The sequence below is a fragment of the Lampetra planeri genome, chromosome 3 (genome assembly GCF_965212315.1).
Source record: "Lampetra planeri chromosome 3, kcLamPlan1.2.h2, whole genome shotgun sequence".
Classification (NCBI taxonomy): domain Eukaryota; kingdom Metazoa; phylum Chordata; class Hyperoartia; order Petromyzontiformes; family Petromyzontidae; genus Lampetra; species Lampetra planeri.
Window position 1 is genome coordinate 300,617 of NC_136109.1, and position 23,729 is coordinate 324,345.

The following is a 23,729-nucleotide window of genomic DNA, read 5'->3' on the forward strand; positions in this document are numbered from 1 at the left end:
ATCACTTCTTTAATGTACGTTACTTATGCAATATACGACAATGCTCACGATATAAATTATAATTCAAAACAAGTGAACAACCAATGTGGGGGTCGCTAGCCCCCGAGATCCCTCCCTCGATAATACTAACGGCCGGACTAACATCATCAATCGCCCCCCCCGCTGCTAAGCGAACCGCCGCTAGGCTCCTCACCCAGGGTGTGGGAGCCGTCACCCGAGGATTCCCCTCCACCGCGGGTCCGCGTAGCAGGCATGGATAACCACGCACGCGCACACCCACACACAGCTCTGCACGGCACTCACCCAACCCTGACCACTCACGTTAGGATCGCGCACCTGTGTTACACACGTCGTGAACGTGCGCGCACACACGCATACAGCTCCACACGCGATACCCACTCCTGCGCCGCTCTGCGCCGCGCTGGCCGCCCACGTTACGATCGCGCACCTTGGGCACGCCGATTACGCACGCCGAGAGCTTACGCAAGTAACGAGCGCACGCAAGCGGGGCACACGCCGACACGACGACTCGTCCCCTCCCCCACTCGCGCGTGCACGTCAACACAAATATCGTACAAGGACGATTCTCCTCTCACACGGCTGCGTAGTCACGCCAACACACCAAAAGTGCTCTCCCCGGGCGTTAACGCACACACCTCCGTACCCGCACAATCGTACAGAGACCACGGCCTTTATGCGTACAACGACCACACACTCGCGAATGCAGTGCACGCTAATACCACGTTCCAAAAACACCCAACAACACGGTTTTGTTACTACGCTCGAGATTTTATTAGCCCTTGCTAACCAACCGAGCCACCCGTGTGTGTGTGCGGGACAGCAAGGCGCTTCTAACCCACACTCTGGTGCCGTGTAGCCCTATTCTATGCTGCGCTCTCTGCTAAACCGCTTTCCTACTCGTCCTTACCCCGAACTAACCCTCTCCTACGGATCCTACCCTCCGCTCTGAGGTGTTGTAAGGCGCGCAACACGATACCGTCTGTAGTCCTTGGTGACCTTGCGGCGCTCAGATCGTCCTGCAGACAATCTAGCGGCTCGCCCGATGACTCCTTCGTCGCTGACCCCGTGTCCAAACTCCAGAAGAAGAGAGTTCCCTACTGCCCCTGCGTTTTCTTTTAAACTATTCACATCAAAGGCTAGGCGCCCCCGTCCCGACCGCCTTGGTCTCTCGACCAATCCTGAGCCTAGGATTTCCCGCTCTTTTGCGATCCCGCCGGCCTTTGAACTTTCGACCAATCAGTCGTCCCGGGTCCTGATCCCAGCTATCTGCCTTGCTGACCCGTGTTTGTGTTTGTATGCGTTTCTAACTGCGGGGCTCTCTGAGCTCGCCGTGGTCGTGCGATCTCAAATCCGCCCACGGCGCCGCAGTGTTACTTGGCCTGGGAAGGGTCCTGTCCAATTCCCTGGCCCTGAGAAACCGTGGGGTAACCCCCCTAGGGGGCCCTCGGGTGAAAACTCAGGGTAGGTGACCCGACCACGAGGCCCTACGTGGGTGCGGGTGCGTGTTTATGTGGGGGGGGTGATGGGGGGCAGTGCGGCGGTGGAAGCCGGGCGGCTCCCTGGCTCGGCCGAGCGGCCCCGTCGCTGTGGCACCACATAGCCCCCCGGGGTGCCAGTCCCCGTCCCGGGTTGACTGGAGCACCTCGCCTGGGTTGCCCCCACGAGGTATCGCCGCGGGGTCCGCGGGATTCGCCCGGCCCTTGTGGCTGGCCTCGGGGGTGGCGGCTCCGTCTCCTGGGGCTCCGGCGGTGGTCTCCTCCTCCATTCCAACGGCTCCCCTCGGTCTCCGGCACCTGCGGGCTGGGGGACAAACTCAGAGGCGGTGGGGTTTAAGGGTCGCCGTCCTCGTCGCCCCCGGCCCCGCCCGGGGCCCCTCGGAGCCCGGGGCTCCGTGGGGCCCATATACTGCGCGAGGCCCCCGGGCACGGGGGGTGGGGGGACCCCGGGGTTTCGGGGTACTTGGACGGCGGGGCTCCCCCCCTCGGGGGCTGCTCGCCACGGCTTCAGTCGGCGGATGTTGACCACCATCTCCCGGCCCCTCTCTCCTCCCTGAATCAGCACCGTCCATGGTGAGATCTGCCGTCTCACAATCCAGGGTCCTCGCCAGTAGGTGGTCAGCTTCCCCACCTGTCCGGCACCGACGCGGGGAGTGTACAGCCACACCTCGGAGCCCGCAGTGTAGAAGGGGGGCTCCATACGGGGTCGGGCGCCCTGCTCTTGCCGCTGGTGCGCGGCCTCTCCGTGCGGGTAGGCTCGGCCCCTGGCCTCTCGCAGGGTCTCCAGCAAGTGCTCCATGGGGTGGCTCCCTTCCTCCCGTTGCGGCGGAGGGACACCGAACAGCAGATCTGCGGGCAGGCGAGACTCGCGACCAAACATCATTAGGAACGGGGTCTGTCCTGTAGATGTGTGAACGGCGGTGGTGTAGGCGAACAGGGCATAGGGGAGGTGTTCGTCCCAGTCCTGTTGATTCGCGGCCGCCATGCGTTTAAGCTTCCCGGCCAGAGTCTGGTTCATCCTCTCTACCATCCCGTTCGCCTGGGGGTGATATGCCGTGGTTCGGTCCTTCTGGATCCCGAACTCTCGGCACAGCGCCTGGAATAGTTCGGCCTCGAATTCACTACCCTGGTCGGTAATGACTCGTTCGGGGATCCCGCACTTAAGTACGTAGTTTTCCACGAAGGCCCGGGCCACTACGAGGGCTGTTTTATCCGGGATAGCCACCGCCACGGGGTAGCGGGTGAAGTACTCCACCGCTACAAGAATATATCGGTTGCCCCGGTGGGATCGTGGAAAGGGCCCCTGCAGGTCGATTCCGACCAACTGATTCGTCCGACTGACTCGGAACGGCCTCAGGGGTACCTGGTACCTCGCCGGCTTTTGCCCACACTGCTGACAGGCCCGGCAGCCCTGCACCCAGGCGGCCACATCTTGCGCTAATTTAGGCCAGAGATACTGGCGACGCAGAGTCTCCCGGGTGCGCCGTTCCCCATCATGGCCCCCGAGCGGGTGGTCGTGTACCAGTCGTAGTAGTTGGGGCCGCACATGGGCGGGAACGCAGATGCACCCCGGCTGCCCAGCGTCGGCCAGTTCCCTCACCACCCCGTTTTCTACACACAACCGGGCATACAAACCGCTCCAGGGCCCTGGTAGTGCATCCTTCCTCTCTCGCAGTGCCGCCTCCACCGCCGCCAGATCCGGATCCCGCTGCTGGGTTTGTCGCAGCTGCTCGTCGTCCAAGCCCGGGAAGGCGCAGCCGACATCCTCTTGGATCCGCCCGGTTGGGGTGGGATGATCCGTCTGTCCCCGGGCTCCTTCTGCAGGGGTTCCTGCGGCGCACACTGCACTCTCTCTCGGGGGGGGGAGTTTAGTTTCCGCGCGCTCCTTGGGTTCTGCTGCCTGGCGGCACCGTCCCCCCGTGAAGCACGGGCAGGCGTCTCCCTCCCTCGTCTCAGCGCGCACCGCGGGCCGTCTTGACAAGGCGTCCGCGTTCGCGTGTGTTCGCCCCGCTCGGTACTCGATCTGCAGGTTGTACTCCTGCAGCTGCGCCAGCCATCGAGCCATCTGCCCTCGCGGTTCCTTGAATGTAAGGAGGAACTGCAGTGCATAATGATCGGTGCGCACACGACATTTCCTGCCGTACAAGTACGGTCGGAACTGTTTACACGCGAAAATTACAGCATACAGTTCCTGACGGGTTACACAATAGTTCAGTTCGGCCCCGCTCAGGGTCCGACTGGCGTATGCGATGACCCGCTCCGTCCCACCCTGCACTTGCGACAGCACCGCGCCCAGCCCACTGCTGCAGGCGTCAGTGTCCAAAATAAAATCGGTGGTGAAATCTGGGAAAGCCAAGGTGGGGGTGTGGGTGAGGTGGTCTTTGAGTGTGGTGAAAGCCGTCTGGCAGGCCTCCGACCACTGATAGGGGTTCTTAGGGGAGGTGAGTTGGGTGAGGGGGCGTGCAATCTCACTGAATCCCTTTACAAATCGACGGTAATAAGTGGCGAGTCCCAAGAATGACCTGATCTCCGTCAGGTTCCTCGGCCGCGGCCAATCCACTACGGCACGCACCTTCTCGGGATCGGTGCTCACCCCTGCCTCGCTGACTCGGTGTCCGAGGTACCCCACCTCGCGTTGCGCAATGTAACACTTACGTGGCTTGAGCTTGAGATGGGCTGCTCGCAGTCGCTGGAATACTTCCCGCAGCCTGGACCAGTGTTCGGACAGCGACCTACTGAACACTATTACGTCGTCCAGGTAAATCAGGCACTGTTCCCACTGCAAGCCCCGCATCACCAACTCCATCAACCGCTGGAACGTCGCGGGCGCGTTAGTGAGTCCGAACGGCAACACTCGAAACTCAAACAGGCCCATCGGGGTGGTGAATGCTGTTTTTGGCCGATCCTCCTCCGTCATCTCCACCTGCCAGTAACCGGACGCCAGATCGAGGGTGGAAAAATACCGCGCTCCTGCGAGACTGTCGAAGGTGTCGTCGATGCGTGGGATGGGAAAAGCGTCGCCGAGGGTGACTGCGTTCAATTTTCGGTAATCAACGCAGAACCGAGTCGATCCGTCCTTTTTCGTTACCAGTACCACCGGGGCAGACCAAGGGCTCGCGGAGGGCTGGATTATGTTATCGCGTAGCATATCCGTGACTGCCTCTTTGATCTGGGTCCGTTCAGGCGCGCCCACTCGGTATGCGGGGAGTTTGATGGGTCGGGCTGCACCTGTGTCAATTTGGTGCTTGACCAGGTCGGTCCGGCCCACGTCCGAATCGTGCTCACTGAACACGTCGGCGTACTCCCGCAATAACCCGCGCAGCTGATCGGCCTCCCCCTTAGGTAAGGCTGCCCAAGGCACATGTAACGCATCCTGCAGGGGAACAATCTCGGCTCGGGGGGTCGGGCCGACCCGCCAGGCCAGATCCTGGCTGTCCTCGGGGCGGCCAGGGTCCTCCGCCCAGAGTGCGAACACCGAGTCGTTCGAGTGGCGAGCGTGCAGGGGGTGTACGGTGGCTACCGGGGTGCGTCGTCGTATCATTGCCGGGGTACTGTGTGGGTTAAACACACGTATAAACAGCCGGCCCCCATCTGCGTTTACCAGTGTGGCTGACCCTACCACCCCGTACCGCGATGCCAACTCCGGGTGAGGAGTCAGCATTACCTCGCCCGATGGTCGGTGGGTTGGGTCGGTGGAGAGGGTTGCCACTGGCACCAGCATCTCGGCGAGAGGCCCGATGGTGACGGCCGACACCAGCGTAGCGGCCACGGGTGTGAAGCGTGGGCGATTCGGCTCCTGTCCTAGGAACGGAATCCGCTCCCCGCTGCCCTCCACCGTAGCGCATCGTTGCCGGGGCTGTACGTTAAGTCCCAACTTTTCCAGGAGGTCCGTTCCTGCAATGCACTCGTGGCACAACACACTCGAAACGTAGAATTCCTGTGTGCACACCTGGTTTCCTATGCGGACCTCTAGGGTGGCTCTCCCCAGCAGCCCCATTCCGGCTCCGCTCGCCGTGTGCAGCGCGCGGTCCGGTGCCTGCAGGTGACGCACGTCGACCCCGATCGCGCTGCAGTGCGCTGCGCTCACGAGCGAGGCCACCGCCCCCGTGTCCAGCAGAATTCGGGTACGCACTCCGTGTACCTCCCCTTCCACCAGCGACGTGGCCCCCGTGATCCCCGCCACCAGCTCCCGTAGCCAGTCGCCAGGAGTCACCGTTTCCGTGGGCGTTGTTGTTGGAACCTGTGTGGAGATCACTCGCTCGCCATTATTACCATTACCGTCTATTTGTATCGGGACCGCGTCGATTGCACCCCTAGTTGGTCCGCTCACTAGGAGGCGTTGGAGTTTAACCCGCGCCTGCCTAGCTCGGGTGATTTCAGGACAGTCTCTCACTAGATGCCCTCGGCGATCGCACATATAACATGCCCGGGGAGGGGGGGCGGCTCCGTAGTGGGCCCCCCGCCCACTCCCTCCCCCCCCATTACGCCGCTGTCCACCCTCCGCCTCTAGTCGGGCTACCCTCCCAGATAACCCTCCCACCGTGGCGCGTAGGTCCCCCATTTCAGATCGGATGGTCTCAACGGAGGATTGCAATTGGGTCATATTTTTGTTCGTTTCCTCGCGTACCTGGGTTACCTGGCCGGAGACATCCTTTATACCCGTTTGTATACCGGCAACCCATCCCGGGGTTGTCTCGCGGGACACTGGAGGTTCTCTTTCCCGGCCCCTTACCGTCCTCGCGAGCTCCTGTTCCTCCTCCTCGTCTTCCGAGAGCAGGCTCGCAATGGCGCGCTCTCGTCCCAGCCCCCGGAGCTGCGCGCGTTCGCTGTGAATTCTTTCACACTTACGTGCGCGCTCGACAAGGGTGTTAAAGGGAAGACGTGGGCAGCTCATGTCTGGCTGCCACCACGCCGTGCGAGACAGGTACCGCTGGATTTTCTCGGCAGCCAGTTCCTCAATAACCTCAGTTGCGTACCCCGGGCGTGCGATCTTTGTTAACTCGCGCACATCCTCGGCGTAATCACGGAGATCTTCGCCAGGTTGGCGACGGCGCGCCTCTAAGGCCGATTTTGCTTCCTCCTCGTCACGCGTGCCAAAACGCTGATCGAGTCGGCGCATCAGCTCCTCTAGCTGTGTCTGTGCGCTCGCGGGTAACGCTTCTACAAAATCGGCTGCCCGCCCATCAAGATTCATATTAAGTTGACGTACTGCCTGCGCGTCCGTCCATCCATTAATTTCCTTGGCCCCTAAGAGATTGCGGGCGAATGCCTTCCACGAAGGGGCCCCCCGGCCGGTAAATATCAGTCTTATTTTAGCGTGAGGTAACGCGGGGGTCCGTACCGCTTCCGACACCAATTTGTGGGGGTCGCTAGCCCCCGAGATCCCTCCCTCGATAATACTAACGGCCGGACTAACATCATCAATCGCCCCCCCGCTGCTAAGCGAACCGCCGCTAGGCTCCTCACCCAGGGTGTGGGAGCCGTCACCCGAGGATTCCCCTCCACCGCGGGTCCGCGTAGCAGGCATGGATAACCACGCACGCGCACACCCACACACAGCTCTGCACGGCACTCACCCAACCCTGACCACTCACGTTAGGATCGCGCACCTGTGTTACACACGTCGTGAACGTGCGCGCACACACGCATACAGCTCCACACGCGATACCCACTCCTGCGCCGCTCTGCGCCGCGCTGGCCGCCCACGTTACGATCGCGCACCTTGGGCACGCCGATTACGCACGCCGAGAGCTTACGCAAGTAACGAGCGCACGCAAGCGGGGCACACGCCGACACGACGACTCGTCCCCTCCCCCACTCGCGCGTGCACGTCAACACAAATATCGTACAAGGACGATTCTCCTCTCACACGGCTGCGTAGTCACGCCAACACACCAAAAGTGCTCTCCCCGGGCGTTAACGCACACACCTCCGTACCCGCACAATCGTACAGAGACCACGGCCTTTATGCGTACAACGACCACACACTCGCGAATGCAGTGCACGCTAATACCACGTTCCAAAAACACCCAACAACACGGTTTTGTTACTACGCTCGAGATTTTATTAGCCCTTGCTAACCAACCGAGCCACCCGTGTGTGTGTGCGGGACAGCAAGGCGCTTCTAACCCACACTCTGGTGCCGTGTAGCCCTATTCTATGCTGCGCTCTCTGCTAAACCGCTTTCCTACTCGTCCTTACCCCGAACTAACCCTCTCCTACGGATCCTACCCTCCGCTCTGAGGTGTTGTAAGGCGCGCAACACGATACCGTCTGTAGTCCTTGGTGACCTTGCGGCGCTCAGATCGTCCTGCAGACAATCTAGCGGCTCGCCCGATGACTCCTTCGTCGCTGACCCCGTGTCCAAACTCCAGAAGAAGAGAGTTCCCTACTGCCCCTGCGTTTTCTTTTAAACTATTCACATCAAAGGCTAGGCGCCCCCGTCCCGACCGCCTTGGTCTCTCGACCAATCCTGAGCCTAGGATTTCCCGCTCTTTTGCGATCCCGCCGGCCTTTGAACTTTCGACCAATCAGTCGTCCCGGGTCCTGATCCCAGCTATCTGCCTTGCTGACCCGTGTTTGTGTTTGTATGCGTTTCTAACTGCGGGGCTCTCTGAGCTCGCCGTGGTCGTGCGATCTCAAATCCGCCCACGGCGCCGCAGTGTTACTTGGCCTGGGAAGGGTCCTGTCCAATTCCCTGGCCCTGAGAAACCGTGGGGTAACCCCCCTAGGGGGCCCTCGGGTGAAAACTCAGGGTAGGTGACCCGACCACGAGGCCCTACGTGGGTGCGGGTGCGTGTTTATGTGGGGGGGGTGATGGGGGGCAGTGCGGCGGTGGAAGCCGGGCGGCTCCCTGGCTCGGCCGAGCGGCCCCGTCGCTGTGGCACCACACCAACATTTGGGAGACATTGTTCGGTCAGGGCGAGATATGATGATTGTCGTTTTTCAAAAGTGTTAATGATGAACACTATTTAAAACACACTCGAATGTTTTGCAAGACAAGATGCTTCAACAGACTACTCATATTTAATTCCAACGAAATATTTTCTATTTAAGTTTTGCCTCGCGCTCGCGATTCCTCCTCTCGCGCTATGGTGAGGACTGCGCGCCATGCCAACCGTCCCTTGTCACCGAACTTTTAACTGGACGTTTTAATCGAACTTTGAAATTAATAAATATATGGATTTTCAGATGGACAACAAACTGAAGAAAATTACTCAAAATTAACCGACATTAAATAGAAAGTTTAACATGTTACGTGGCAAGAGGTGAGTAGCTCACGCACTGCAGAAGGGTCGCGCGCCTTGAACAAGATCGAGGCACGGTGCACAATTATCACCACTCAAATTCAACTCAAGTGACTCCGCAGTCGAATGTTTAAAGAACATATATAATCTTACGTTTAATGCACCGACAGAGTTGATATTCTAGGAGCGCAGGATGGTTCATGCGATGAGTTGTTTTTACTGCAATAAGTAACACGTATTTACTGCACTAAGCAACACGAATGAGTAATCATTGGAAAGATGTTATTAACCATGTAAAAATATTTAACTACACATATTTGTACCATCTTATTTGACAGGTAATATTATACTTTACCGAGTGTTGACATCCCCAGCGTTTACCAGTACTTTTATGCTTACTATCAGCTAACACTGGCCACAACCCTGAGCTGATGTGCTCATTTGTTCCCTTTTAGCCCCGACACCCCACGCCACTCCCCGGCAACCACATTCAGATAAGGCCCCCCCCCCTCTGCCCCCCCCTGATTTATTATTTAAATTATTATTTATATTATTTAAATTATGTATTATTATTGTTTTACCTACGTGACTTTACCGAAAAAACCTAAGAGTATGAATCATTGCAGTCACGAAAGCTTCAAATCTAGAACGAATGCAAGAATCATTCATTCCACGCGCATGTGAAGAGGAGTCGTAGAATGGTTTATGCACTTCTTTATACTGGTAGCAACGAAGTGGACCAGCCTACAATAGATTATATCGTCCGTCCGTCCGTCCGTCCGTGTAGCAACATCGCCCCCTATTGCAAACACTTGGCATGACCCTACAAAAACCTTTAGACTCTGTGATACTTTCCTGGCTAAACAAGTGTAACATTCCCTTATAATTCCCTAAGATAGCTTTTAATTAAAACATTTACATTAATGAGGTTTTCCTGGCTAAACACGTGTAACATTCCCTTATAATTCCCTGAGATAGCTTTTAATTAAAACTTTGAAATTAAATAAAAAAACTCACAGCGCCCTAAAGCCTACAGCTAGGCCTAAAGCCTAGAACTGGGCCTCAAAGTCTGACTTCGTATCGTACCCCTGCGTGTGTGCAAGGGAGTTAATGTTTAACAATGTTACATTCCCTGATGCTTTTAAATATAAACATTTAAATTTAAAGCTTTTACATGAATAATAAAAACATTTAAATTAAAAATTAACTCTCGGCGGCCTAAAGCCTACAGCTAGGCCTCAAGCCTCGAACGCCTCAAACTCTCCCTTCGTATTGTTCCCCTGCGTGTGTGCAAGGGAGTTATGTTTAACAATGTTACATTCCCTGATGCTTTTAAATAGAAACATTTAAATTTAAAGCTTTTACATAAATTATAAAAACAGGTAAATTAAAAATTAACTCACGGCGCCCTAAAGCCTACAGCTAGGCCTAAAGCCTAGACCTAGGCCTCACACTCTCCTTTCGTATCGTCCGATTCAGTGTAGCAACATCGCCCCCTACTGCAAACACTTGGCAGGACCCTACAAAAACCTTTAGTCTCAGTGGGGCTTTCCTGGCTAAACAAGTGTAATAATACATTATGTTTATATTCTTTGGTTATTCGTTCCTACCAGCCCACCCCGCAGGGTCCTGTTTTCACCAACGCACAGCAATACTCGTTCCAAGACCAACCCCGGGCACACGTCCCACAGCCCCTTTTAACTCCTCAATCTCCGCTCCCAATACACATCCGCGTCCAGCACGCCTGCTCCGGGTGACGTCACTGCCCTTTAACCCCTGACACCCCCGTCCAGCTCTTTCCCGCGCGTGTGATTGGTGCGTGTTGTCGTGAGAGCGGAGATGTCGTGTTTGCGTGGTGCGTGAGGGTGGCTCGCAGATCCCTTAAAGTGCTTGAACCATTCTCCGACTCCTCTTCATATGTAATCTGACCGCTCAAAAAGAGCGAGTTTTATTCTTTAAAAAACACGATACTTTCTTCCAATAGGCATCCCAATTTATTCTAAACCATGTTCCATGATTGATGCAATGTTGGAATGCTGCTCAAATACCGTTCCTAAATTAGACATAATAAAGGGTAACTGGAATGAGCAGAGCATTTGTTGAATTGCGAGCAATTTGGCACGAGGGCAACTCGACGACGGTGTCCTTATTAATAACAAAACCCCTGTGTACGACTGTCCGAGCTCTTTGCAAGCAAGTGGGTGGCTCTGAAAAGAGCCGTTGTTGTGGTGGTAGAGGCGGCGGCGCGTTCACTTCTTTGCCTGAGAGGTCTTCTTGGGCAGCAGCACGGCCTGGATGTTGGGCAGCACACCGCCCTGGGCGATAGTCACGCCGCCCATGAGCTTGTTGAGCTCCTCGTCGTTTCGCACGGCGAGCTGCAGGTGTCGGGGGATGATCCTCGTCTTCTTGTTGTCGCGGGCGGCATTGCCAGCCAGCTCGAGGATCTCGGCAGAAAGGTACTCGAGCACGGCGGCCAGGTAGACGGGTGCTCCAGCGCCGACCCGCTGGGCATAATTGCCCTTGCGGAGCAGCCTGTGAACGCGACCCACGGGGAACTGCAAGCCGGCGCGGGAAGAGCGGGACTTTGCCTTGGCGCGAGATTTGCCACCGGTCTTGCCGCGTCCAGACATTGCTAAGGGACCTAGGATGCAAAAAGCAATAGAGACAAAGTACGAACGATTTGTGACGTTAACACGCACCACCGGAGCGTCTTTTATAGCGGAGACGAGGATCGTAGAGCGCGCCGCTGCTGATTGGCTCCTCTCGGTCGAGTCCCGCCCTCTCCTTGAGCCACCAATGAAAAGCCGGGACGCGAGGATTCGATGTTGACTTTAATTATTTTTATCCATATATATTTTTATGCGGACACGTATCTTAGGAATTAAACAATGCGATACACGTACTTAATAGGTTCAAGTTTTAAGCATTATTGAGTTAATTTATGGGCACGTGCTGGCAAGTCAAACTTATAAGCGGATTCCGCAAATATCAATGTATTATTGATTATAATCATCATTTTGAGGGACCTCATTGGTTATAAGAAATCATTGTGATAGCCTTGAGCTCGTGATTGATCGCCCACGTGCCTATACGGTGTATATATATTCCTTTAACCGCCTGTTCGGGCAATGCCTAAAAATATATGTGCGTGAATAATTCAGTCTCTTAGTTTGCAAAATGTGAACTTCTTATCAGCTCGGGATTGAAACAACATCAACCAATATCTTTGGGTTTAATAGTTAATATATTTCACCAAAATAACCCTTTTGTTGTAGATTATGTAAACATGGTTTCACAACGCTTATATACAACACCAACGTGTGATGTTGAAAAATGAGCGGCGGGGTATATAAAATGAACTTCATTGTCGCTTACGCCTGACGACTCGTGAGAGCCGTGACCAGCAAACGAAGGTTTCCGGCACCCGAACTTTGAAGGACACACATGGAAGCTTTTTCATGCGTAAGTGGTGGCTCTGAAAAGAGCCTTTGTGTTGTGCTTTGAGGGCCGAGCTGGGCGTTCAAGCGCGCTCGCCACGAATGCGGCGGGCGAGCTGAATGTCCTTGGGCATGATGGTGACGCGCTTGGCGTGGATGGCGCACAGGTTGGTGTCCTCGAAGAGCGCGACAAGGTACGCTTCGCTGGCCTCCTGCAGAGCCATGACAGCGGAGCTCTGGAAGCGCAGGTCGGTCTTGAAGTCCTGCGCGATCTCCCTGACGAGGCGCTGGAAGGGCAGTTTGCGGATGAGCAGCTCGGTGGACTTCTGGTAGCGGCGGATCTCGCGCAGAGCGACGGTGCCGGGCCTGTAGCGGTGAGGCTTCTTGACGCCGCCCGTGGCCGGAGCGCTCTTTCGGGCCGCCTTGGTGGCGAGTTGCTTGCGTGGGGCCTTGCCGCCCGTGGACTTGCGAGCGGTCTGCTTGGTGCGAGCCATGGCTTGGTGTGGGCAAAGATTCTCACAAGCGGGGAGAAGGCGGCTTATGTAGCCCAGAGCGCGCGCTCACTGGTCAGCGGAGTCGTGACGTGCGAAGACGGGGAGCGTGCTGATTGGTTGGCAGCGTGCAATGATCTCGAGTCGTCAACTCTTCTTAATCAACAAAATGTTCAGTTTGGATCATTTCAGAATGCCGTATCACGATGCAGTAGTACCGTTTGAGCGCCGTCGATGTCTTTAACGGATGTTATTTTCTCAAGCAAACACCTTTCCGAAAACGACTTTACAGTGCTCTGCATGATCTAAATAAAGTGTGAAGAAACTGCACTTCATTGGAAACAGTAATACGTAAAAATGTCGGAAAGAGGCGATCACAGGGATAGATATCTATTCTCTTGGCATTGAGATGATGATCATCAATTATACTGCACGAGTCATCCATGCTAGGCGCTTACTTTTACATATATGTACACGTGCAAAATGTTAGTTCCTGCCCGAAAATACAACCACGAATTAAATATATTGCATTGCAAGGTTTTGGCGCCAAATATCCAATGTAATATCTGAATGGGCTGCAGATGAAATCAATGGACAAACAAGTCCAATAAATGCCTGCTGGTGAATATGATGTGCCATGAATATTGTTATCGCTTTTATTCACGTTGAAACAGGTCAAAATGCGATCGATCTCTCCATTTCAATGAGCGAACAATGTCCCCGCGTGAACCGGGACTTTGTTGGAAGTTTCGTTTTGTACTCCTGCTAGGACTGGTAATAGCAGGTTCGGAGAGGTGGGTGGCTCTGAAAAGAGCCTTTGTAATTAATGGTGGAGTCGAGGCTTCACTTGGAGCTTGTGTACTTGGTGACGGCCTTGGTGCCCTCCGACACGGCGTGCTTGGCCAGCTCGCCGGGGAGCAGCAGTCGCACTGCGGTCTGGATCTCCCGAGAGGTGATGGTGGAGCGTTTGTTGTAGTGCGCCAGGCGGGACGCCTCGGAAGCGATGCGCTCAAAGATGTCGTTGACGAACGAGTTCATGATGCTCATTGCCTTGGACGAGATGCCGGTATCGGGGTGCACCTGCTTCATCACCTTGTAGATGTAAATGGCGTAGCTCTCCTTCCTGCGGTGGCGTCGCTTCTTGCCATCCTTGCGCGTAGCCTTGGTCACAGCCTTCTTGGAGCCCTTCTTGGGAGCAGGAACCTTAGCCGGCCCAGCGCTCTTTGATGCGGGAGGATCGGGCATGTCGACGCGTCGTAGGCAGCTTCGGGTCAGTTCACAACAGACGGGAAGCGAATGTGGATGTCGGTCGCGCGTTGAGCTCCTTTTATAGGAGGCGAGATGCAAATCAGAGGATCGTAGTGCGCGGCGCTGCTGAGTGGCTCTTTTAGTACCATCCCTCTCCATCAGCCTCCAATGAGAAACGCGGACGCGATGTTCACTTTAATATAGTTTTTACTGCAAAAATGACTTGTGAATATAACACAATGTAATGTCCAAACATGTATATTAGTGAATTGCAGCCATGGCCATTGATTTTGTTTTAAAAAGGATGACTAGAAAACCCAATACAGTATATTGTGTTTTGAGTGTGGGTTTTTTTGTTTCTTACGAAGGATTGTTTCACAACTCGTCTAATACGGCACACGGGCGTTTTATGAACGCAATTTGGATAAATACAAGCGCTCGGTGGAGAAAAATAACTTCGCTGTTGTGCTGTACAGGTGGAGATTAGCGTTCCGGCACGCTACGTCAATTAGGACGAGTGTGCTGTAAGATTGTGGCGCCAAATGCTCTACGTAATATCGGAATCGGCTGCAGCTGGAAATTATTCACGCAAAAATACCAGAAATGGGTACTGTATTAATGCGTTCAAGAATTACGCCTTGTTAAATGTGACGTGTCGTGAATATCATGATTTCTTTCATTCATGTGGAAGCAGATGAAGATTCGCCAACTCAACAAGCAAACGTACACCACGCTCACGAGGAATTGGCGCGCAATAACCCAGGACATGTGCTCCATTTAGAAAGTGTTTGGCAACACTGGCGCAAGCAGTTTCGAAGAGGTGGGTGGCTCTGAAAAGAGCCTTTGGGTTGGCTTAATGTGCGAGAGATGGGCGCTCAGCCTCCGAAGCCGTAGAGAGTGCGGCCCTGGCGCTTGAGGGCGTAGACCACGTCCATGGCGGTGACGGTCTTGCGCTTGGCGTGCTCCGTGTAGGTGACGGCGTCGCGGATGACGTTCTCAAGGAAGACCTTCAGGACGCCGCGGGTCTCCTCGTAGATGAGGCCCGAGATGCGCTTCACACCGCCGCGGCGAGCGAGGCGGCGGATGGCGGGCTTGGTGATGCCCTGGATGTTGTCGCGCAGCACCTTGCGATGGCGTTTTGCGCCTCCCTTGCCGAGCCCCTTACCGCCTTTACCGCGTCCAGACATTGCGACTACTTCTGACAAAGCACGCGAGAGACATGCGCGCTCAGCTTGCAGCAGCAGCCACCTTTATATCCGAAGCGTGGTGACGTCACCGACCACCCCTGCCCTCCGCGATGGCTCCGCCTTAAACCTTCGACATTTAACCTCTGTGACGAAGAAAACCCTCCACCGTCGTCAAAAACACTTCCGTGACATGTACAATATGCGACGTTTTGGGCAATGACCCTTCTTCGAAGCACTCTGTAATGATATTGGCACACCCGCAGCGAACGCGAGAGGAACGCAATCTGTTGCAAGATTGCACGTGGAGTGAATAATCGGTGTAAGGTCTTGTTTTCAAGTGAACAAGATGAACTAACTTTATAATCGTGTGAAGCTAAACGGCTTCCAACACAATAGTTGAGTGAACGTCACCAACTAGTTCTCCCAAAGTAAGAAAGACATTTATTTTAATAGAGAAGTTTAGATGGTGCACCGCAATGTTTACAAAACAAAAACAAAGTGAAAAGGCGAGAACGAGCGAATGAAGGCAAATTGAGTAAAGCTGTCTGGAATCAATACATTTTTAGACTAAATTCCATATTTGGCACCAGTAACATGATGACGGAATGAAGAGGTGCAACACATAATCAAAATTGAAGGTTCGTCAAGAATGCATCGATTTGAATCTGGATTTAGATTAGAATCGCCAGCGAGAATGATGACGTTGCTGACATTACTCTGCACCCAGTTCGAGTGAGGGAGCTGCCACCCGCCCCGCCTGTGTTTATGATTACTGCTTTCGGGCTCGATTACTCCCATCACATCAATGCTTAAAACACATCGAGTGGGTAAAATGTTATACAGTTAATTTGGCGAATGTACGAAACTTATCCAATCTACACAAATCCTCACGATTGAACTGCACCAAGCGTCGAGCTCCTTGATCAGGGCCGAGTCAAGGCGAGCAACCATCGCCACGCGTAAATGGGTTTGACTTACAGAATATGGCACGCATTCAACAGCAACGTAATACACTGCCATGTGTTAACGATGAACTAATTGAAGCGCAGCAGCACCTGGTTCACTTTTTTTAACTAAGTGGGTGGCTCTGAAAAGAGCCGTTGAGGTGGAGTGAATCGAGCATCGTCCGATCGGATTCACTTCTTTGGCGCAGTCTTCTTGGGCTTGGCCGCGGCCTTCTTGGGCTTGGCCACCTTGGGTTTGGCGGCCTTGGCCTTGACGGTCTTGGGCTTAGCGACCTTGGGCTTCGCAGCCTTGGGCTTGGCTGGGCTCTTCGCCACCTTATTGGGCTTAACAGCCGACTTCACCTTTTTGGGGCTCTTGGCCGACTTGGCAGCCGCGGGCTTCTTTGCTTTCTTGGGAGACTTCTTGGGCGCGGTCTTCTTGGCTGCCGCGGGCTTCTTCACCTTCTTGGCTGCCGCGGGCTTTTTAGCTGCGGGCTTTGATGTTGACGACTTGGGCTTCGCCTTTGCGGCAGCCTTTTCCTTGTTGAGTTTGAAAGAGCCAGATGCACCGCTGCCCTTCACTTGCGCCACGGCGTCTTTGGCCACGAGCTTCTTGATGGCCAACTTCACGCGGGCATTGTTCTTCTCCACGTCGTATCCTCCGGCAGCAAGCGACTTTTTGAGCGCAGGAAGAGACACGCCGTTCCTCTCCTTGCTGCTGGCCAGAGCCTTGAGGATGAGCTCGGACACGCTGGGGCCGACCTTCTTGGACTTTGGAGCGGCGCGCTTCTTCTTGGGGCTTTTAGGCGCTGAAGTAGCCGCAGCTGGTGGTTGAGCAGGAGCAGTTTCCGCCATCTCAAAACGTCGCTTTTATCGCCTCGCCTCTTTGAAATCGAAATCAGCGCTCTCACGGATTCAAACCGAGCGTCCTCCAGGCCCGAGGTTATTATAGAAGCGGCGTACTGAATGCGGACGTCGCTGAGATCATCCAGCACTCAGATCTAGTGAGGAAGTTGCCACCATACTCACTGTGTTTATCACGCCTGCCTTTGGGCTCGATTACTCCCGTAACGTTCATACTTACATGCATATAGTTGATACATTATCACGAAGATCACTTCTTTAATGTACGTTACTTATACGACAATGCTCACGATATAAATTATAATTCAAAACAAGTGAACAACCAACATTTGGGAGACATTGTTCGGTCAGGGCGAGATATGATGATTGTCGTTTTTCAAAAGTGTTAATGATGAACACTATTTAAAACACACTCGAATGTTTTGCAAGACAAGATGCTTCAACAGACTACTCATATTTAATTCCAACGAAATATTTTCTATTTAAGTTTTGCCTCGCGCTCGCGATTCCTCCTCTCGCGCTATGGTGAGGACTGCGCGCCATGCCAACCGTCCCTTGTCACCGAACTTTTAACTGGACGTTTTAATCGAACTTTGAAATTAATAAATATATGGATTTTCAGATGGACAACAAACTGAAGAAAATTACTCAAAATTAACCGACATTAAATAGAAAGTTTAACATGTTACGTGGCAAGAGGTGAGTAGCTCACGCACTGCAGAAGGGTCGCGCGCCTTGAACAAGATCGAGGCACGGTGCACAATTATCACCACTCAAATTCAACTCAAGTGACTCCGCAGTCGAATGTTTAAAGAACATATATAATCTTACGTTTAATGCACCGACAGAGTTGATATTCTAGGAGCGCAGGATGGTTCATGCGATGAGTTGTTTTTACTGCAATAAGTAACACGTATTTACTGCACTAAGCAACACGAATGAGTAATCATTGGAAAGATGTTATTAACCATGTAAAAATATTTAACTACACATATTTGTACCATCTTATTTGACAGGTAATATTATACTTTACCGAGTGTTGACATCCCCAGCGTTTACCAGTACTTTTATGCTTACTATCAGCTAACACTGGCCACAACCCTGAGCTGATGTGCTCATTTGTTCCCTTTTAGCCCCGACACCCCACGCCACTCCCCGGCAACCACATTCAGATAAGGCCCCCCCCCTCTGCCCCCCCCTGATTTATTATTTAAATTATTATTTATATTATTTAAATTATGTATTATTATTGTTTTACCTACGTGACTTTACCGAAAAAACCTAAGAGTATGAATCATTGCAGTCACGAAAGCTTCAAATCTAGAACGAATGCAAGAATCATTCATTCCACGCGCATGTGAAGAGGAGTCGTAGAATGGTTTATGCACTTCTTTATACTGGTAGCAACGAAGTGGACCAGCCTACAATAGATTATATCGTCCGTCCGTCCGTCCGTCCGTGTAGCAACATCGCCCCCTATTGCAAACACTTGGCATGACCCTACAAAAACCTTTAGACTCTGTGATACTTTCCTGGCTAAACAAGTGTAACATTCCCTTATAATTCCCTAAGATAGCTTTTAATTAAAACATTTACATTAATGAGGTTTTCCTGGCTAAACACGTGTAACATTCCCTTATAATTCCCTGAGATAGCTTTTAATTAAAACTTTGAAATTAAATAAAAAAACTCACAGCGCCCTAAAGCCTACAGCTAGGCCTAAAGCCTAGAACTGGGCCTCAAAGTCTGACTTCGTATCGTACCCCTGCGTGTGTGCAAGGGAGTTGTGGGGGTCGCTAGCCCCCGAGATCCCTCCCTCGATAATACTAACGGCCGGACTAACATCATCAATCGCCCCCCCGCTGCTAAGCGAACCGCCGCTAGGCTCCTCACCCAGGGTGTGGGAGCCGTCACCCGAGGATTCCCCTCCACCGCGGGTCCGCGTAGCAGGTGTGGTGCCACAGCGACGGGGCCGCTCGGCCGAGCCAGGGAGCCGCCCGGCTTCCACCGCCGCACTGCCCCCCATCACCCCCCCCACATAAACACGCACCCGCACCCACGTAGGGCCTCGTGGTCGGGTCACCTACCCTGAGTTTTCACCCGAGGGCCCCCTAGGGGGGTTACCCCACGGTTTCTCAGGGCCAGGGAATTGGACAGGACCCTTCCCAGGCCAAGTAACACTGCGGCGCCGTGGGCGGATTTGAGATCGCACGACCACGGCGAGCTCAGAGAGCCCCGCAGTTAGAAACGCATACAAACACAAACACGGGTCAGCAAGGCAGATAGCTGGGATCAGGACCCGGGACGACTGATTGGTCGAAAGTTCAAAGGCCGGCGGGATCACAAAAGAGCGGGAAATCCTAGGCTCAGGATTGGTCGAGAGACCAAGGCGGTCGGGACGGGGGCTCCTAGCCTTTGATGTGAATAGTTTAAAAGAAAACGCAGGGGCAGTAGGGAACTCTCTTCTTCTGGAGTTTGGACACGGGGTCAGCGACGAAGGAGTCATCGGGCGAGCCGCTAGATTGTCTGCAGGACGATCTGAGCGCCGAAAGGTCACCAAGGACTACAGACGGTATCGTGTTGCGCGCCTTACAACACCTCAGAGCGGAGGGTAGGATCCGTAGGAGAGGGTTAGTTCGGGGTAAGGACGAGTAGGAAAGCGGTTTAGCAGAGAGCGCAGCATAGAATAGGGCTACACGGCACCAGAGTGTGGGTTAGAAGCGCCTTGCTGTCCCGCACACACACACGGGTGGCTCGGTTGGTTAGCAAGGGCTAATAAAATCTCGAGCGTAGTAACAAAACCGTGTTGTTGGGTGTTTTTGGAACGTGGTATTAGCGTGCACTGCATTCGCGAGTGTGTGGTCGTTGTACGCATAAAGGCCGTGGTCTCTGTACGATTGTGCGGGTACGGAGGTGTGTGCGTTAACGCCCGGGGAGAGCACTTTTGGTGTGTTGGCGTGACTACGCAGCCGTGTGAGAGGAGAATCGTCCTTGTACGATATTTGTGTTGACGTGCACGCGCGAGTGGGGGAGGGGACGAGTCGTCGTGTCGGCGTGTGCCCCGCTTGCGTGCGCTCGTTACTTGCGTAAGCTCTCGGCGTGCGTAATCGGCGTGCCCAAGGTGCGCGATCGTAACGTGGGCGGCCAGCGCGGCGCAGAGCGGCGCAGGAGTGGGTATCGCGTGTGGAGCTGTATGCGTGTGTGCGCGCACGTTCACGACGTGTGAAACACAGGTGCGCGATCCTAACGTGAGTGGTCAGGGTTGGGTGAGTGCCGTGCAGAGCTGTGTGTGGGTGTGCGCGTGCGTGGTTATCCATGCCTGCTACGCGGACCCGCGGTGGAGGGGAATCCTCGGGTGACGGCTCCCACACCCTGGGTGAGGAGCCTAGCGGCGGTTCGCTTAGCAGCGGGGGGGCGATTGATGATGTTAGTCCGGCCGTTAGTATTATCGAGGGAGGGATCTCGGGGGCTAGCGACCCCCACAAATTGGTGTCGGAAGCGGTACGGACCCCCGCGTTACCTCACGCTAAAATAAGACTGATATTTACCGGCCGGGGGGCCCCTTCGTGGAAGGCATTCGCCCGCAATCTCTTAGGGGCCAAGGAAATTAATGGATGGACGGACGCGCAGGCAGTACGTCAACTTAATATGAATCTTGATGGGCGGGCAGCCGATTTTGTAGAAGCGTTACCCGCGAGCGCACAGACACAGCTAGAGGAGCTGATGCGCCGACTCGATCAGCGTTTTGGCACACGGGACGAGGAGGAAGCAAAATCGGCCTTAGAGGCGCGCCGTCGCCAACCTGGCGAAGATCTCCGTGATTACGCCGAGGATGTGCGCGAGTTAACAAAGATCGCACGCCCGGGGTACGCAACTGAGGTTATTGAGGAACTGGCTGCCGAGAAAATCCAGCGGTACCTGTCTCGCACGGCGTGGTGGCAGCCAGACATGAGCTGCCCACGTCTTCCCTTTAACACCCTTGTCGAGCGCGCACGTAAGTGTGAAAGAATTCACAGCGAACGCGCGCAGCTCCGGGGGCTGGGACGAGAGCGCGCCATTGCGAGCCTGCTCTCGGAAGACGAGGAGGAGGAACAGGAGCTCGCGAGGACGGTAAGGGGCCGGGAAAGAGAACCTCCAGTGTCCCGCGAGACAACCCCGGGTTGGGTAGCTGGGTTACAGACCGGCATGGGAGATATAGCCGGCCAGGTAACCCAGGTGCAATCCTCCGTTGAGACCATCCGATCCGAAATGGGGGACCTACGCGCCACGGTGGGAGGGTTATCTGGGAGGGTAGCCCGACTAGAGGCAGAGTCGGGGCAGCGGCGTGCCGGAGGGGGGATAGGAAACGGACGGGGGGGCTCCTACGGGACGGCCCCCCGTGCGTGTTACCTGTGTGACCGGCGAGGGCATCTCGTGAGAGACTGTCCGCAGATCGCCCGCGCTAGAAACGCGCCGGGGTTAAACCCCAACGCCCCCTAGAGAGTGGACCATCTGGGGGTGCATTCGAAGCGGTCCCGATGCAAAAAGACGGTAATAATGGCGAGCGAGTGATCTCCACACAGGTTCCAACAACAACGCCCACAGAAACGGTGACTCCTGGCGACTGGCTACGGGAGCTGGTGGCGGGGATCACGGGGGCCACGTCGCTCGTGGAAGGGGAGGTAAACGGAGTGCGTACCCGAATTCTGCTGGACACGGGGGCGGTGGCCTCGCTCGTGAGCGCAGCGCACTGCAGCGCGATCGGGGTCGACGTGCGTCACCTGCAGGCACCGGACCGCGCGCTGCACACGGCGAGCGGAGCCGGAATGGGGCTGCTGGGGAGAGCCACCCTAGAGGTCCGCATAGGCAGTCAGGTGTGCACCCAGGAGTTCTACGTGTCGAGTGCGTTGTGTCACGAGTGTATCGCAGGTACCGACCTCTTAGAACGGCTGGGACTCAACGTGCAACCCCGCCAGCGATGCGCCACCATGGAGAGCAACGGCGAGCGGATACCGTTCCTGGGACGAGAACCAACGCGCCCCCGCTTCGCACCTGTGGTCGCTATCCTGGCGACGGCAGTCACCATCGACCCACTCACCGAGATGCTGGTGCCGGTGGCAACATCCCCCACCGACCCCGCGCTCCGACCATCAGGAGAGGTAATGCTAACTCCTCACCCGGAGTTGGCAAAACGGTATGGGATAGTGGGATCCGCCACGTTGGTAAACGCAGATGGGGACCGATTGTTTATACGTGTGTTTAACCCACACAGTACCCCGGCAATGATACGACGACGCACCCCGGTAGCCACCGTACACCCCCTGCACGCTCGCCACTCGAACGACTCGGTGTTCGCACTCTGGGCGGAGGACCCTGGCCGCCCCGAGGACAGCCAGGATCTGGCCTGGCGGGTCGGCCCGACCCCCCGAGCCGAGATTGTTCCCCTGCAGGATGCGTTACATGTGTCTTGGGCAGCCTTACCTAAGGGGGAGGCCGATCAGCTGCGCGGGTTATTGCGGGAGTACGCCGACGTGTTCAGTGAGCACGATTCGGACGTGGGCCGGACCGACCTGGTCAAGCACCAAATTGACACAGGTGCAGCCCGACCCATCAAACTCCCCGCATACCGAGTGGGCGCGCCTGAACGGACCCAGATCAAAGAGGCAGTCACGGATATGCTACGCGATAACATAATCCAGCCCTCCGCGAGCCCTTGGTCTGCCCCGGTGGTACTGGTAACGAAAAAGGACGGATCGACTCGGTTCTGCGTTGATTACCGAAAATTGAACGCAGTCACCCTCGGCGACGCTTTTCCCATCCCACGCATCGACGACACCTTCGACAGTCTCGCAGGAGCGCGGTATTTTTCCACCCTCGATCTCGCGTCCGGGTACTGGCAGGTGGAGATGACGGAGGAGGATCGGCCAAAAACAGCATTCACCACCCCGATGGGCCTGTTTGAGTTTCGAGTGTTGCCGTTCGGACTCACTAACGCGCCCGCGACGTTCCAGCGGTTGATGGAGTTGGTGATGCGGGGCTTGCAGTGGGAACAGTGCCTGATTTACTTGGACGATGTGATAGTGTTCAGTAGATCTTTGTCTGAGCATTGGTCCAGGCTTCGAGAGGTGTTCCAGCGACTGCGAGCGGCTCATCTCAAGCTCAAGCCACGTAAGTGTTACATCGCACAACGCGAGGTGGGGTACCTCGGGCATCGCGTCAGCGAGGCAGGCGTGCACACCGATCCGGAGAAGGTACGCGCCGTAGTGGAGTGGCCACGGCCAAGGAATCTGACGGAGATCAGATCATTTTTGGGGCTCGCCACCTATTATCGTCGATTTGTAAAGGGATTCAGTGAGATTGCACGCCCTCTCACCCAACTCACCCCCCCTAAGCACCCCTACCAGTGGACGGGGGCCTGCCAGACGGCCTTCACCACTCTCAAAGATCACCTCACCCACGCCCCCACCCTCGCTTTCCCCGATTTTACCACCGATTTTATTTTGGACACCGACGCCTGCAGCAGCGGGCTGGGCGCGGTGTTGTCACAGGTACAGGATGGGACGGAACGAGTCATCGCGTACGCCAGCCGGACCTTGAGTGGGGCCGAGCTGAACTATTGCGTGACCCGCCAAGAGTTGTACGCCGTAATTTTCGCATGCAAACAGTTCCGGCCGTATTTGTACGGCAGGAGATGTCGCGTACGCACTGACCATTATGCTCTGCAGTTCCTTCTTACATTCAAGGAGCCGCGGGGGCAGATGGCCCGGTGGTTGGCGCAGTTGCAGGAGTACAACCTGCAAATCGAGTATCGGGCT

General features: G+C 55.1%; 4 protein-coding genes and 1 pseudogene across 5 annotated transcripts; all 5 read right to left on the bottom strand.

The window, feature by feature from the left end:
- Positions 1-10,889: 10,889 nt before the first annotated feature.
- LOC144735297 (histone H2A-like) lies at positions 10,890-11,532 on the bottom strand. The gene has a single exon (XM_078617791.1). It carries the CDS (start codon positions 11,392-11,394, stop codon positions 11,014-11,016), a length of 381 nt encoding a protein of 126 aa, XP_078473917.1. The 5' UTR covers positions 11,395-11,532; the 3' UTR covers positions 10,890-11,013.
- Positions 11,533-12,183: 651 nt separating this feature from the next.
- LOC144735271 (histone H3) lies at positions 12,184-13,017 on the bottom strand. The gene has a single exon (XM_078617786.1). It carries the CDS (start codon positions 12,693-12,695, stop codon positions 12,285-12,287), a length of 411 nt encoding a protein of 136 aa, XP_078473912.1. The 5' UTR covers positions 12,696-13,017; the 3' UTR covers positions 12,184-12,284.
- Positions 13,018-13,325: 308 nt separating this feature from the next.
- On the bottom strand, positions 13,326-14,002 carry LOC144735281 (histone H2B type 3-B). The gene has a single exon (XM_078617790.1). It carries the CDS (start codon positions 13,935-13,937, stop codon positions 13,536-13,538), a length of 402 nt encoding a protein of 133 aa, XP_078473916.1. The 5' UTR covers positions 13,938-14,002; the 3' UTR covers positions 13,326-13,535.
- A 761-nt stretch (positions 14,003-14,763) lies between these two features.
- LOC144735313 (histone H4) lies at positions 14,764-15,176 on the bottom strand. Its single transcript, XM_078617792.1, has one exon. The coding sequence runs from the start codon at positions 15,125-15,127 to the stop codon at positions 14,816-14,818; it is 312 nt and encodes a 103-aa protein (XP_078473918.1). The 5' UTR covers positions 15,128-15,176; the 3' UTR covers positions 14,764-14,815.
- A 1,018-nt stretch (positions 15,177-16,194) lies between these two features.
- Positions 16,195-17,005, bottom strand: LOC144735265 (histone H1 pseudogene; annotated as a pseudogene). The gene has a single exon (XR_013588594.1). The product of XR_013588594.1 is annotated as a histone H1 pseudogene (transcript).
- Positions 17,006-23,729: the final 6,724 nt, after the last annotated feature.

Bases quoted from the DNA above. Each gene is read 5' to 3' on its own strand.
- LOC144735313 (XM_078617792.1), bottom strand. From the start codon at position 15,127: ATGTCTGGACGCGGTAAAGGCGGTAAGGGGCTCGGCAAGGGAGGCGCA.
- LOC144735271 (XM_078617786.1), bottom strand. From the start codon at position 12,695: ATGGCTCGCACCAAGCAGACCGCTCGCAAGTCCACGGGCGGCAAGGCC.
- LOC144735281 (XM_078617790.1), bottom strand. From the start codon at position 13,937: ATGCCCGATCCTCCCGCATCAAAGAGCGCTGGGCCGGCTAAGGTTCCT.
- LOC144735297 (XM_078617791.1), bottom strand. From the start codon at position 11,394: ATGTCTGGACGCGGCAAGACCGGTGGCAAATCTCGCGCCAAGGCAAAG.